Here is a 16,239-nt window from a genome sequence, read left to right as displayed (position 1 = left end):
GATCTACCGATTTATGCTTACAAACACATGGCCGACCCGTAGGGACAATAAAAAAAAAGTCCCGGAACTATCCTTTAAGTAATTTTTTGTCATTGCAATGTCGGTATAGAGTCCAAAAAACATAGAAAGAAGTCCCCTGGTTTCCTTAAATACAGGACAGATTACTGTTATAAAATATGCCAGTTCTTTTCAGAAACTCCACAATTCGGCAAAGCATAAGGTTGAAAGTACTTGGAAATGTATGCACATTTTTACACGATGCAAAATACTCAAAATATTTCCAATTGAACCACAAAATGAATTCTTTCCTTCGTACAGAATCAATGGATGGTTTTAATATGAAGCAACATTTGAATGGCTTCCTTCCTACAATAGAAATCTAGATCATATTTTGGAAGCAAACGGCAATCGTAGTTCCGGAAACATGCACCCGTATAAAAAGAAATTGTAATGCTGGGGGTAGAGTGAACACGTAGAATTTCTTTGAAGAAGTCTGATACTTGCTATATTAAAATGTAAATATTACTGAATCCAAAAAGTAGCAGGCAAGCATAACAAATGGGCTAATGAAACATATGATAGCAGGGCCAACCAGGGAGAGCACATACCCCAAATTAGAAAAGCTTCCTTTAGTGCAATAGTAATATTAATAGCGTCATGTATGTGAATTTTGCTCAGCTCATTAAATAAACTATTTTACACAGAATCTCGAATTTAATTTACAGAAACTTGATCGGTCTTAGAATGGTGAGACATTTTAACTCCTTTCACGTTTTGAGGGGCTCCTCCGCGGATGGGTATTCTCTTGAGAGCAAGGGACGTGTCTGCCAGGGGTCCACCAGTGATCGAAGAAGGTGTGCTTTTCACAGTCACTACCGGGCCACAAGGAATCTAAAAAAAAGAAAAAACAACAAAGAAAAGCAAATTAAACTTTTTTTTTTAAAATAAAACATGTTTTTATTGATTTTCAAGACAAAACAAAGAACTTGCATTCACCCATCTACAATCACATGCCCTGATCATGGTCATGTTCGTAACAATCTTGTACATATTCAAAATATTGAATCTTATGGTCTACCACATAGCACCTCTCACCCGTTCATCCATGGTGCTTGATAGATCCCTAGTTCCCACCTTCCTCCCATTTCCCCCACATCCCATCAGCCTTTGTAGGGCAACTTCGTGCTGTATATATTCTGTGTTCTGTGGCTGCACACATGTCCATATCGGTGACCCATTTGGCCAGGGTCGGCATTCCAGTGCGCTCCATTTTTGGGTTCTGTTGCGTTTTATCAATCCCACTGCTGTGGATAAAAACATTTTTTCCCATTTATTAACATTGTTTTCATGTGGGACACCCAATAACAGTGTCTACGGGTCAAGTGATATAGTGCGGTCAAGGACTTCAGACAGTTCTCCACAGCATTTTCTCCAAGAGGTTCTGATTCAAGGGTGTTCCCACTAGGGTGTGTATAAAGGTACCCTCTCCCTCCCGGCAACGTAGGCAATTTGGGTCTGGGCCACGTTTCCAGCCATAGAGTGTAATCCTAGGATAATAAATACGATGGAGAATTTTGAGTTTAATCAAGCGAAGTCTGGAGGAGATTGCAATCTGACGTGGGTGCATTAGCACCTGTATCCAGTCCTCTGGCTCAATAGTACCAATGTCGGCTTCCCATTTAGCTTTAAGTTTGGTCATTTCCGTGGTGGCAAAGGCTGTTATGGCATTGTATAGGATGGAGGTGTCTCTGGTAGGGATGTGTTCTATGAGGAGGTTACGCTCCAGGGGTGGGCACTCGGGTATGTTAGTGCCTGTTCGGAGGTGTTTCTTCAGGGCGTGAGTTAGTTGCATGTAATGATAGTGTTCGGTATTGTTGAGTCGAAATTTCTGTTGTAAAGTCTCAGACAGGGCCATGACACCCTTGTCAAGGATGTCCCTTACCCTGGTGATCCCGGCCTCCGCCCACGTTGACCATGCTGCAAGTTTTCCTATTTCGGCAAGATTGCTATTATGCCATAGGGATTGCATCGTCGTCACTTTGTTCCGCCAACCAATGAAGATTGGTGCTTGTCTCCAGACTGCAGCAATATGTGCTGCCATTGTTTGTGGAAGAGGCCTGGTGAGGGTCTGGTAGATCACGTGGAGTGGTTCAGTGTTGTGGATATTACTCAGTTCCACCCTGATGTGTGGAAGTTCCCGGGCACCATGAAGTAGGTCATTGACCACACAATTTGGCTTGCCCAGTAATAGGTTTGAAGGCGTGGCATTCCTATACCCCCCTCCCGGACCGACCTTTGTAATGTAGTTAAAGCAATGCAGGGTTGCCCTCCTCCCCATATGAGTTTCCTTAGGAGACCCTCAACTCGGTCAAATTCAGGATCGGGGATCTTGAGTGGGGCGTTTTGTAAAACATACAGGAATCGCAGCAGTGCCATCATCTTGATGAGTGCAGCCCTGCCCATCAGTGTCAGGGGGAGGAGCCTCCAGTGTCGAACATCGTTTTCAAGGCAGTCAGTAAGCAGGTGTAGATTATGGGGCACATAGTCCACGAGGTCTCCAGAGAACCATATGCCCAAGTAACAGAATCCTCCACATTCCACTCGGTATGGGGAATTTTGGGGAATTGCATGTTCTCTGCCTTTCACCAGGAAGAAAATCAATTTTCCCCAAATGATTCTCAGCCCGCTGAATTCGCCGAAGCATGCCAGTATCTGTGTTACTATCGGGCAAGCCCAGATCGGATCACTTAAGTAAATTAAAAGATCATCGGCATAGAGGGACACGATCTTCACTGCCCTCCGGCCATTTGAACCCCATCCATGTGTTGACCTGCCGAAGCCATAAGGCCAATGACTCGATTGCCAGTGGAAATAGGAGGGGGTACAGAGGACCCCCCTGCAGTGTTCTTCTGCCGAGTGGGAAAGATCTAGAGGGCCAACCGTTCACCTTCACCTCCGCATGTGGAGCCTCATATAGTAGTTGCACCCAGCCCAAAAAGGTCTTGCCAAACCCCATTCATCTCATGGTTTCCGAAAGGCTTCCCCATATCACCGAGTCAAACGCCATTTCAAAATCGATTGCCAGTATTGCGAGTGGCGTATTGAGAATAGGGGCTCGCTCCATTAGTAGGTGGAGCTGTCGTATGTTCATTCTTCTTGATTTGTGTGGCATGAAGCCACACTGATCAGGGTGAACAAGGAAGGAAATGACCACCTGCAATCTATTGGCTAGAAGCTCAGTGAGAATCTTAGCCCCCTAGTTGATCATTGATATAGGCCGTTAGGAATCGCATAGTTCGGGGGGTTTGCCTGGTTTGGGAATAACCACTACGGTGGCTTTACGTAAATCTGGCGGGAGAGTACCTTGCTCGTTAGCTTGAAAGAACATCTTGTGGAGGGGGGTAGCCATCTTGTCGCCACCTCGTTTTTTCCAGGTCTCAACTGGAAATCCGTTGGGACCCAGCGTTTTCCCAGATTGCAAATGGACGATGGCTTCAGCTATTTCGGTTTCGGTAAGATCGCGATTGAGTTGTTCCTTTTGTTTCTCGGACAGACATGGGAGTGTAATATTATCTAAGAAGGAGAGGTCTACCGGGGACGTATGACTGCGATAAAGAGCAGTATAAAAGTTAGCAAATGCCTCTGCCATCTCGTGATCCGATTGGGGCCGTCCATTTTGCTCATCTACAATCTCTCTAATATGACAATGTACCTCGTCTCTTCTCTCCAGTCAGGCCAACATCTTGCTTGCTTTATCCGCGTATTTATAGATCAGAACCCTCGATTCATTGTGTGCGTGTTTTGCATTATCAAGCATAATATTACAGAGACACTCTCTAGCCTTTAGAAGGGATCAGTGTGTTTCTGGGGTAGCATCCAGGATATATTTAGCTTCCCATTCCTCTATCTCCTTTTCAGCTTCCGTCACTTTCCGTAATTGTTCTCTTTTTTTGTTGGAAGTCCAGGAGATTATTTCTCCCCTAAGCACCGTCCATAAGCTTCCCATACCAACACAGGGCGATCAATCATTGTAGAGTTAATTTCAAAGTATTCGTGAGTTCTCTCCGTGACCTGGTCAACAAGTTCAGGAAAGCCCAGATAATAACTGTTTAAACACCATGGGCCTTATTACCAGTCCGCAGTAACTGAGGCGGTAAAACCACCTGGTTACCGCCGGACTCGCATTAGCATTCCGCCTCCGTGACTCCCGGAAATGCCAGGGCATTACGACCCGGGTGTCACGGGAATTCCGGAGGCGGAATTCAGTAAATCCCCATTCCCATTGAGTCCCATAGGACTCAATGGGACTGGGGAAGTGGAAACACCGGCACCATCTCGTGATGGTGCTTGTGTTTCCACGTCCGCCTGCAGGCGGACGGTGTTAAACCCGCCAGGTCAGACCTGGCGGGAACATCACCTCCCACCTGCAGGAGTCTGGATCGGGCGGTCCGGAATTAACAGTGGCGGCGGGTTTACCGCCACTGTTAATTCCAGACTGCCTGACCTGTAATGAGGCCCCATGTCTTGGGGGGGAATAGACCTGTTTGTGCGCATCTCCACCACCAAGGGTGAGTGATTCGAGATGCCTCGGGGGAGTAGTTCTGCAGTGGTTACTCGATATGTATCTGTGGCTGGAAGAAAAAAGTAATACAATCTGGAGAGGGAGGCATGAGCCCCCAAGTGGACCGAATAGCCCCTGTCCATGGAATGGAGTTCTCTCCACAAATCGCGGAAGCCTAGTGCTGCCGTAAGTGTTGCTAGTTTTGGGTGGGTGTTCGGATAACGGCCGCGAATGTCAGTGCGGTCTAGGGTGTTGCACATTACATCATTAAAGTGCCCCTCCCCAGGAGCCATCAGCTATCAGATCGGTTATTTCATCCAAAAGTTCATCTCCGAGCCCCGGTGGGGAATATATTGCAGCAATGGCCAGTGTCTCACCCCAGAGTGTGCCCTGCAGCATCACAAACCAGCCCCTAGGGTCTTGCTCCACTGTGAGCAGCGTGAACGGGAGACACTTGTGTATTAGAACCAAGAAATCCAGCGAAATGCGGAACGATAATTTGTTCTTCGAAAAAGGGTGCAGGTCGATCCCGCTAAGTGTGTTGTGATGAGGGCCATGTCGGGGGAGTGCCTGTTCACAAACCAAGTGACAAGACGTCACATGATTCCGGAGCCCATTCCGTTCTCATTCCAGGTAAGTAACTTTAGAGATTTACAGCGATCATTGGGCGTTAGCCGAGCTTGAGTATGTGCCATGTGTAATTTATGGAACTAGGGTTATACAATCTGTTAAGATTGAATGTGTGAGTTGCGTGAGATGGGTGATTTTGCTGGGCTTGCCACATGAACATATAGTGACTCTGAAACAACATTAAGTACTTAGCAACTTGTCCTTTCCACCCCCCATACTCTGCCCCAACATGAAGTATCTGTCTGTGAGGTGGAAGCTGTGGCGACCGATCGAAACCCTGTGGAGAATGATGGGGTTACGAGCCAGACCAGGTAGGAGGGAGTTAAACCAGCGGCCCAGCCAGAGAATCAGCTGTTAGCATTCAGAAAGGAACAGATGTATGAACCACCTGTAACCAGCCGTCCAGGGCCAGTAGGCCGGGAAGAACCAACCCATAGGCCGACTACAAGTACCAGATTTCCCCACGAGGTACAGCATAAGGGAGGGGGCAAAGAGATCGGAAAGGAGAGGAAACAATATAGACTGAAAGCCGTGTGTCCATATTTTGTCGAGCCCTCACAGGGAAAGACTAAGTTACGTTGTGACGCGGAGCAGGCTCCACGAGAGGGTGGAGGGAAACCAGTTGCAGGTGTGGGAAAACGTTTGCTGGGACGGGCGTGGGTTGATTGGAGGGGAGGAGTGGAACAAGGGTTAAAAGAAAAGCTAAAGTACTCAGAAGGGGTCTCTTCTTGCAGGAGCAGAGCGTGGTTAACGGAGCAGCACCAGAATGGAGTGAAACCAGAGAAGAATATCGTTGGGCATATTAGCGAGAAGCGGAGCCGGCACCGAAAGACTCCCTACCTCGTCTGAGCACCAAGACCCCAGTCTGGCGGAGAAGGACGTCGGGCCAAGGGAAAACACACCGGAGCGTGAGGACTGGCATCAGTGTGTTCATTTTGTTTGAGAGTTGGGGATGATCCCAGTTTTTTCTTTCTGAACTTTGAAAGAATAGCCCGGGCAGCCCAATGGCCCCAGGAGAAGATGGGCTTTCTATCTGGCGCCGCTCCTTATGGGGGTAGTGCAGGGGGCTTATCAGGCAGCCATTCCTACTGTGGACACTCCATATTCTGAAATCAAGAAAACAGTATTGGAAAGACTGGGTATGGACGAGGAGTCCTATAGACTACAGTTCCGCGAGACCCGCCTAAAACAGGGAGAGAGCCCAAGACAATTGCTTTACCTCATAAAAAAAATGGCTGCAGAACAACACAGCCACAATCGGACAGATTAAGGGAAAGGTAATGTTGGAACAATTCATTGAAGCCCTACCCGGGCCCATCCAAAGATGGGTGAGGCAGCATCACCATCTAACCCTGTCGGAATCCATAGATGTGGCAACCGCATATCAGAAAGCCGGGGCACCCCGTACCTTCGCTGCGCTGCCGATAAGGCCCCGCACTGAAACTCCTATCCTGCGCAGCAGCAACTACCGGGGATCAACCCAGGAACATCAGGATAAACCAGAACCAAGGCCCAATAACAGAGCCAGCATGCTAAAGGGACAGGCACCCCAATGCTTTGAATGTGGGGAATGGGGACATATCGCTCGGTTCTGTGCCAGAAAAAACAAAATCAGAATCAATGGAAATTGGAACTTTACAAACGCCAGGATATCGGAAGAAACAGGTGCCATATGTGATAGAGGTCATGGTGGATGGACATCCCCAACAAGCCATGATGGACAGCGGTAGCAGACAGACGGCCATCCAACCGCATGTGAGTGAGGAAGACCCGGGCCAGGTGAGAACCATTGACATAAATGCATGCATGGGGATATAAAAGGGTATCCTACTAAAGACATTGTGTTGGGACTACAGGGGCATGAGATACCAGTGAAAGCAGCCATTATTCCTACCATACTAGCCCCGGTACTGATAGGGACAGATATACCCGAATTCGATAAATGGTTAAAAGAAGTTCCCTTTTCCAAAATGGATCTGGTAGTACCCGGTAGAAGGGAAAAGCTCTCCAAGAACCAGAGAAGAAAAAGTAAAGAGAATGTGGGGAAAGAGATGGCCGTGGCCCTCATAGACTGGCGAGTGGGGGACCATCTTCCCTCATTCAGGACAGAGACAGGTCTGGATGAAACACTGAAAAGAGCCAGAGAGCAAGCTCTAGCAATCAGCGACACCACAGCTACCACTCCATACTTCAAGGAAGATCATGAATTAATTTATAGGGTGACCCGAGGCTCGGATACCCAAGAGAAGGAGCAACTGCTGGTTCCCCAGTCGTATCGGAAGACTCTGATCCAGTTAGCACATGATCATACAACAGGGGGGGCACTTAGCAGAAAACATGACTGTGAAAAGCGTGTTGCAGAATTTCTAATGGCCCGGAGTATATGCTGACATGGCCAAATATTGCCAAGAGTGTGCTATATGTCAAAAGACGAGCCCACACATACCTGCCCGGGTACCACTTCAACGAATGCCACCTGATCCGGGAACCATTGCAGAGAATAGGAATGGACATTGTAGGGCCGTTGGAGCCCACGAGTCGAGGATACTGGTTCCTCTTAGTAGTAGTGGACTATGCCACCCAATATCTGGAAGCGTTCCCTATAAGAGGAACCTCGGCGAGACAAGTATGTGATGTGCTCATGCCGTACTTTGCCAGAGTAGGAATTCCAATGGAGATGGTGACAGAACAAGGGAGTCATTTTATGTCAATGGTTATGAAGGAGGTGTGCAAAACTCTAGGAATTCGACATTTAAAAACCTCAGTGTACCATCCCCAAACGGATGGGTTGGTGGAACGATACAATAAAACAATTAAACAGATGATCAGGAGAGCCACCTGTACCACTGGATTGGGGTGGGATCGGGTTTTACCCTGGGTGTTGATGGTACTAAGGGACACACCACAGTCTTCAACGGGCTACTCCCCTTTTGAGTTATTATTGGGAAGACAGCCAAAGTCCATATTGGGTTTACTAAAAGACACCTGAGAACACCAAGAGAAAACCTCCCTCACAGACAGTGTTAGTGACTTAAGGGAGCACCTGGGAAAACAGAGACTATGCTCAAGAAAACCTGGGAAGGGCACAAGAAAAACAAGAGAAGTATTACGATCAAGGGGGCCGGCCTCGATCATTTAATGTAGGGGACAAGGTATTGGTGTTACTTCCTACGCACACCAACAAAATGCAGGCCCAATGGAAGGGACTGTATCAGATAACCAAAACCCTGGGCCCGGTTAACTACGAAGTAGAGCAACCCGATCAGAAAAATAAACACCAGAACTATCACATCAACTTACTCAAGTTGTGGAAAGAAAGAACCCAGGCCATAGCATATATGACATGTTCAGAAATGTCGGTCCCAGAACAGATGGTCCCGAACAGCCCTAGTGGCCTACAGGATGTGGGAAACGGGGTAACAGTGTAGTGGATCCCAAAAAGCTGAATTATTTGCTACTCTGAACCAGGTAGCTGAGACGTTTTCAGGAGTACCAGGACAAACACATATGGCTACGCATTCATTTTGAACGGAAGATGGCACAATTGTACGCCTCAGACCTTACAGAATTCCGGAGTCCAAACGTGGGGAGATCGCCAAGGAAATAGATAACATGCTGGGGCTCGGGACCATTGTGCCATCAAAAAGCGCGTTGTGTTCCCTGGTGGTCCTGGTGCCCAAACCGAATGGCACCACCAGGTTCTGTATGGACTTTAGACAATTGAACGCCATATCACGATATGAAGCATACTGAATGCCCAGAATTGATGATCTGATAGAAAGACTGGGTTCAGCCTCCTTCTTGAGTACCTTGGATTTAACCAAAGGATATTGGCAAATACCACTCAACCCAGCAGACCAAGAGAAAACAGCTTTTGCAACGCCCCAAGGCTTGTTTCAGTTTACGGTCTTACCATTGTGGTTGCACGGGGCGCCGGCCACTTTTCAAGCACTAATGGACAAAATCCTGAGACCTCACGAACAATAAGCAGCTGCTTATTTAGATGACAGTTATCTTCAGCCATACATGGAAGGAACACCTTTCACATCTGACCCAAGTGATCCAGGCATTAAAGGAGGCCGGTCTTCACATTAATCCCAAAAGGACTAAATTGGCGGCCCAGACCAACAAATACCTAGGTTATGCCATTGGGGGAGGGGGATAACCCTGCTACTGGACAAAATTCAAGCCTTGCAGAAGCTGCGACTACCCGAAACCCGGAAAGAAATTCAAGCCTTCCTGGGTTTGTGGGGTATTACAGGAGATTCTTGCCCCGCTTCTCCACCACAGCAGCACCACTCACGGACGCTCTGAAAACAAACCGCCCCCTTCATATCACGAAGGAGGCAGTGCAAGCTTTTCAAACACTGATCCAGATGATTTCAACTCAACCCGTTCAACATTGTCCTGACTTCTCAAAGGACTTCTATTTGCAAGCAGACGTGTCAGGCTGTGGTCTAGGAGCAGTGCTCTCACAGGGTACGGACCAAAACCTTTGCTCAATAGCCTTCATCAGTCGGAAGCTACTTCCACATGAGATACCGTACTCAACATTAGAGAAAGAATGCCTGGCCATAAAGTGGGCAGTGGAATCTCTAAGGTATTACCTACTGGGAAGGTGATTCACTATTTTTACAGATCATGCCCCTCTGAGATGGTTGGCTACGCAGAAAGACTCCAATCAGAGTCCTGCAATGATTCTTGACACTGCAGCCTTACCAGTTTGTGACAGTGCATAAACCGGGAAAGTATCAGCTGGTGACCGATTACTTATCCCGGGCCATGGACTTGCCCAAACGGCATGGCCCCTTGTCGGAGTATGTGAGATGGTAGCTGTGGCGGCCGATTGAAACCCTGTGGAGAATGATGGGGTTACAAGCCAGACCAGGCAGGAGGGAGTTAAACCAGCGGCCCAGCCAGAGACTCAGCTGTTAGCATTCGGAAAGGAACAGATGTATGAACCACCTGTAACCAGCCGTCCAGGGCCAGTAGGCCGGGAAGAACCAACCCATAGGCCGACTACAAGTACCAGATTTCCCCATGAGATACAGCATAAGGGAGGGGCCAGAGAGAGGAAACAATATAGACTGAAAGCCATGTGTCCATATTTTGTGAAGCCCTCACAGGGAAAGACCAAGTTACGTTGTGACGCGGGGCAGGCTGCACGAGAGGGTGGATGGAAAGCTAAAGCACTCAGAAGGGTTCTCTTCTTGCAGGAGCAGAGCATGGCTAACAGAGCAGCACCGGAATGGAGTGAAACCGGAGAAGAATATCGTTGGGCATATTAGCGAGAAGCAGAGCCGGCACCGAAAGCCTCCCTACCTCGTCCGAGCACCAAGACCCCAGTCTGGCAGAGAAGGACGTCGGGTCAAGGGAAAACACCCCAGAGCGTGAGGACTGGCATCGGGGTGTTCATTTTGTTTGAGAGTTTATCACGGCCGACAGATTGGTGAAAGAGCGGAAGCCAGCAGCCGCCTTAACCTTTATTTTCTTGCATTTGGTCGGCGACCACCTGGTTCGTATTATCGCAAGGCAAGTGACAATTATGTTAAGCTGGGAACAATAAGGAAGATAACTTGTTTAAGTTAATGTATGATGTGCCAAGAGTGAACGCTGCAATAAAAGAGAAATACACAACCACTACTGTCTCCCGCGACTACTTTACACTGTCGCCCAAACATTACTGACAGTCAAGAACTAGGACGTCAGCCCAAACTTAGTAACATAAACTATCCCAATCTATAGTCAATGCCCAACCCACTCCCAGGGGTCATGGGCAATGTCCGGGTGTTGGGCACAGTCCACTATGAACTGCGACTATGCCAAACGTATAAGAAGGAAGGGAAGGGAAGGAAAGGGAAGGGAAGGGAAGAAGAAAGAAGAGAAAAAAGAAAAGAAAAGGTAAGAGGAAGGGGGAGTAGTAAGATCTTACAATCTCTGCAGCCCATTGGGCCGCCATGGTGATTCCGCTGCTAGTACATTTTCAAGTTCCAAAGTCCTTGTCAACAGGATTATCGACATGCTTCACATTACACCACCTTCCATCGTGCCATCCTCATCCAGGTGGTAGCTCCCCTGGGTTCATGTCTTGATCTGGGGCAGCTTTCTCCGGTGCCACTGGCAGTCTCTCGGGAGGGGGGAAGCTTGGCCGAGGGCAAGGTCTCCTCCGCTGTTGCTTTGCCGGTGTGGTCCAAATGCCTTCCATGTGGGTTTCGGCCCACCTCCAGGCCTCACGTGGGTCAGTAAAGTGTACCGTGGTACCTTTGTGGTGAAGTTTGAGTTGAGCTGGGAACAACAGTCCATATGAAGGATAGTTGCCTCTTCAGTGGTTCAAATGATTGCCTGGCGCGTTGGACCTCACGGGTGTAATCCGGGAAAAATGCTATTCAAGAACTGTTGTAAGTAACCATTCTCTTCGTGCGAGCCATCTGGAGAAGTGCAGCTCTGTCCCGGTAGTTTAACAATTTGACGATAACTGTTCTGGGGGGTGCACCCTGGATGTGTCTACCAGATGGGATCTTGTGGCCTCTCTTCATGGAGAAGAATTTGGAGAAGGATTTGGGCGCAAAGATGTCCACCAGCCATTGTTCCAGGAACAGTTCCGTGCTGACCCCTCTGTCCCCTCCGGGAGCCCCAGGATACACATGTTGTTTCAGGGTGATCTGCCCTCTCCCTCGTCCACCCATGATTCAAGGGTCTTCAGGCGAGTTAGTGCTTGCGCCAATTGTTGGTTCATGTTTCTAATCCCATCCTCTGCTCCTGAAATGCGCTGTTCCGTCTCTCCAGATCGTAACGGAGAAAGGACACTTCCGCCGATATGCCGTTGATTTTCATCTCCATTGAGGAGCAGGAATTGGCTATGGCCGCCATCACATCCTTAAGAGAAAGGGTTTCTTCTGTGCTTCGTTTCTCGGAGTGTGGGGCCAGTTCTGTCGACATTGAAGTGCTAACAATCGCGTACTGATCCATGTTGCTTTCTGTAGAGGCTTTTTTGGATTTGACCTTGCTAGTTATAGGGTGGGATTTATGTCATCTGATCTTCCGGTACAGGGAGAACCGCTGTAGCCTGAAGGCTCGTATGGTTCCTGGACACAAAGGTCTCAAGAATTTCGACGGGGTGTTGCCAAGCGGATACGTGCTGAGTGGGAGGTTCCGTAGAGGTAGGTTTTATCCATATCCACGCCGTTGGAGCTGAGTCGGGCTCTGGTCTGCCACCCGGCCGTTCGCTCCACTATTGGGGGCAGTCAGCACTACTTGGCTGGCGGCTGACAATTAGGTGCTGTTTGGCAGAGTCTGCGCAAAGTGTTTTAATTCAGTGGGAGGGCCCCGTTGCACTCTCTAAAGTTAGATTGACAGTGATGGCCAATTCTCAATGCGTTCTGTAGCATCACCGACCAGGGTCTCGGGCTGTATACAAGTCACGTACCTGGGTCCAAAGTCCGCTGTCACCTCTCTGGGTATTGCGCCCTTCGCCGTCTAACAGGTGTGTGCTATTTATCCAGGTGTCTTTGGGATGTACCGGAAGGGGTCCGCGTCGCATTCTCGGGTGCTGGTACTATGCGAATGTTCCAACACGCCCTAGTTGCCTCAGCGTTACCCTGTGCTGTATGATTCTTGCAGGGGGTGGCTCTCCGTCCTTGGGTGCTCGCTTTGTTTCTAGTCCATTGAGGAAGGGTAAGGATGGTATGTCCAGATGGACCGGCAGTGCCGCTCTTGTTTAGTCCTGGAAGCAGGCCCTCAGCGACTTGTGGGAGGGGCAGTCATCGGTATTGTAGAACTGGTCGTTGGCTTTATTGTTAACATGGGGCCCAGACAATCGAAGAGGGTGGCTTTGGATGGATGTATGGCCCACGTGCTGGCACCCCAAAGTAGTGCTGACCCCCCACAACGCGCACCCACAGTCAGTCCGGTGCGGAAATCCCTCAGTGGCCTTAGTTCAGGCAAGCGCTTGCGTCAGTGTGGGTTACCCTTCCCCACGGAGTCAGCAATCGCCAGCCCCTCCAGAGAATCTAAGTGTAGGGCCCTGGAACCTCTTACATCCCAGGAGTGTGATGCGTCCAGAATATTTAGGTTTCCCCAGTAGCTCGGTAGGCCACAGCATTTGGTCAGAGTTTGCCCTGTCGCTGAGTTTTGGGGCTTCGTTTAATGTTCTCGAATACAGGGGGGAAGATGTTTTGGGGATACCTCTCCATGGGCCCACTGATTCCCGTGAAGTGGGCAGGCAGGTATATGGCGACAGCACCCGGGCAGTTCCACCACCTCTACTCACGGTTCCAGTTCTCAGACACTCCAAGGCCCCCCTGCGCACAGCTAATGCAGGGGAGGGGGAGGGGATGATTCCCCCGTCGGTTGTCTAGAGTCTGTCAGTGATGGTAGTTCCACTGCGGAAGTCTATGTCGTGTAGGCAGCGTCATCGTGAGCTCGGCACCTCGGCGTCTGTCGGATGTTCAGGAGTTCACAGCTTAGTCGCACCATATGCCACGTCGCGTGGGTGGGAGTGATCCGACCGCTGTAACTCCGTATGGGTGCTGGCCAGTGCCTCAATTGTCCAGCAGCCCTCCTGGACCGGACTAGATCAGGCTGGATGTCAGGGCAAGGAGCGGGGCGAGGGGAAGATAATGTCTGTTCCACCCATCCAGTACCAGGACCGCCGTGCAGCCAATGTTTTGTGACCCTCAAGGTTGTTGTAGCTTGTGAACGTGAGCAGCCAATTTGTTCAGAGTAAGGCAGCTCGTGTCTTGTGGCACATGGCAATGGTCAATATGTTGGAGCAAAGTAGTTCCACGTTATAGTTAGTTTCCCTAGCTGATTGCCTCCTCAGAATGTTCAAGGGGTACTATGGTCGCCCCAGATCTGCAGCGGTTGTCACTGAGGGTCTCTGGGTCAGCTGGGCTGTTGCAGCGGTGTGCGCCCTCGGGAGCCTCACCTCTGCTACAGTGCTGGACACTCCACCGCACTGCCAGCTCTGATGGTTCACGGCTGGTGGTCCGTTCTTCAAACCGCCCCTGCTCCCACAGTGCGACCCGCTCTCTTGTTGGAACCAGGGCAGGTTTGGGAGTGTTTCCTGACTTGCCGGCTCAGGGCGGTCGAACGTCAGCACCTTGCATCGGTCCTCATCTGGTCATGGAGCGGTCCGGCGCATTCAGACGTGGCGTCCCGGTAGCCCCTAGCCACGGTCAGCTTTTCCCCTTTAGCCTTCTATCCGTTCTGCGGTGCTTGGCAGACAGCCATTTTGGGAGGAGCTGTTCAGCCCACCGCAGTCTTGCCTTAGCCCCTATTTCTATGGTTCCTGATGGATTGCGGATCAGAGCTCTACACACGCACATCTTCAAGTCGGTATGCTTCATACCTACATTTGCTACAGAAAACAGGATAGTATTGAAGGATTTTGACAGCGGCCCTGGGAGCTCACTGAGACTCACGTCTTCATTGCTCACCAGCCGGCCACGCCCCAAGCAAATGAAACTCTTGAAACTCTTAAGCTATCCATACCAAACTTTGGTCCAACTGTTTAAGGAAATCCAGCACATATTCCAATAGTGTATGAGATCCCCTATTTAGCGTAAAGAAATCATAAGCCTATATTTTTTACATTTGATGTGTGTTGTTACGCCCACCAAGCATTATTTCCAAAACTCAATTAACTGCATCTGGAGCATTATAAGGATAGCTGATGTAAGCTGAGGATAGACATTGTGCATTGACGATCATCACTAAGAGAGAACATGTGAAGCTCCCTTCCTCTTAGTTCTTGCTGACATAATTGGGAGATAGAGAAAGCTGCTGGTGTGGGTGGATGTTCCCACTCTCCACACACAAAATGTATGGAGTGTCAATAGACCTGGATAACAATTTCAAACAGAAGGGATACACTTGTTTGTTTGTTTATTTATATAGCACTCCAAACCCGGAGATATCGGGGCACGTTACACGTTGCATAGAAATACTTATTACTTTACATTGTTGTAAATTGCACTTGGTGCGGTATTACAGAAACCAGCTCAAAGCCGAAGTTAGCACATCAACAAACACTTAAGCAATAATCAGCCATTCCAAGGGCTGCCATGGGAGAAAACTGCCCGGGGCCAGAGTTAACAAGGTTCCCTGGTGCCGTTATCACCCGTTCCATCCTTTGGAATGAGTGATTATTGCTATTATCACACTGTGTTGCCAATCCAGTATACAGGGGTGCTGAGAGCAAAGTATTTTGTTTGAATCAATGGAACCCCTCAAAATACTCACTAAAGATGGCTGCCAGGAAGACGGGGTTCCGCATGGAGACCCTCTTCATTTCCATGGTGGCCAGCAAGGACACAGGGAGGAGCCCGCAGCAGGTAAGTAGGGCTGAGGGATTAAAATTAAGAAGGGAAGGGAGGCTGAGGAGAAGATGGCGGGCAGGGGAAGCAGCTATCAGGTTACTCCGAATGCAGGTTTGGATTGGTAGATTCAGCCAGCGATCCGAGAAACCTGATTGATTGTCTCCTCCCCCCAGCCCTGGGTGCTAATAAACATTAGCAGAAGGCGCAAACCAGTGCTATGCATGGTATTACCAAAATAAGAGAGGTCTCATTACTGCTACGTGCAACACTTGGCAACTTCACAGCAGAGAGCGCAGTACAATCCCATGAAGTGGTAAACATTTTTAAAAAATGGTATTTGCATTTGGTTAAAGAAACTTCAACCTTATCAAAGAAACTCCGACATATACCATTCAATACATTACATAAAATCATCAGTTACAAATATTTCTACATTTCAACGTTACAAAAATAATTTTCAGATACAATAAACATTTTCCCCATCTAATATTTCTAAAACAGGATTAAGGATAAGAGAGGATGCCACGGATATCAAAGACCGCGCAACCAGATAGGGTCTCATTAAGAAGTACAAGTAAGGCACCAGAGACAGAGACTATCACAGTAAGAAGAATGGAATGGGAATGACACAGTTGCCAAGTATGTGTCCTATCATTTTTGAATCGGTATTCGAAGAAGATAAGAATATTACGTTGAATAGAGTAAGCATTTTAGCATTGCTTGCCGCCT

At 48.7% G+C, this 16,239-nt stretch overlaps 1 protein-coding gene across 1 annotated transcript in view; it reads right to left on the bottom strand.

The window, feature by feature from the left end:
- Positions 1–316: 316 nt before the first annotated feature.
- Positions 317–16,239, bottom strand: part of CFAP69 (cilia and flagella associated protein 69) — a 1,486,345-nt gene continuing 1,470,422 nt past the window's right edge. Inside the window, exon 23 of the mRNA XM_069648365.1 lies at positions 317–891. Within this exon, the coding sequence (XP_069504466.1) occupies positions 715–891 (177 nt within the window). The 3' untranslated portion in view covers positions 317–714. The remainder of the gene's footprint in view (positions 892–16,239) is intronic.

Source organism: Ambystoma mexicanum, chromosome 2q (genome assembly GCF_040938575.1).
Source record: "Ambystoma mexicanum isolate Mex_15411 chromosome 2q, UKY_AmexF1_1, whole genome shotgun sequence".
NCBI classification, from domain to species: Eukaryota; Metazoa; Chordata; class Amphibia; order Caudata; family Ambystomatidae; genus Ambystoma; species Ambystoma mexicanum.
Note: the sequence above shows the minus strand (reverse complement) of the source record. Positions and strands in the feature narration are given on the sequence as shown.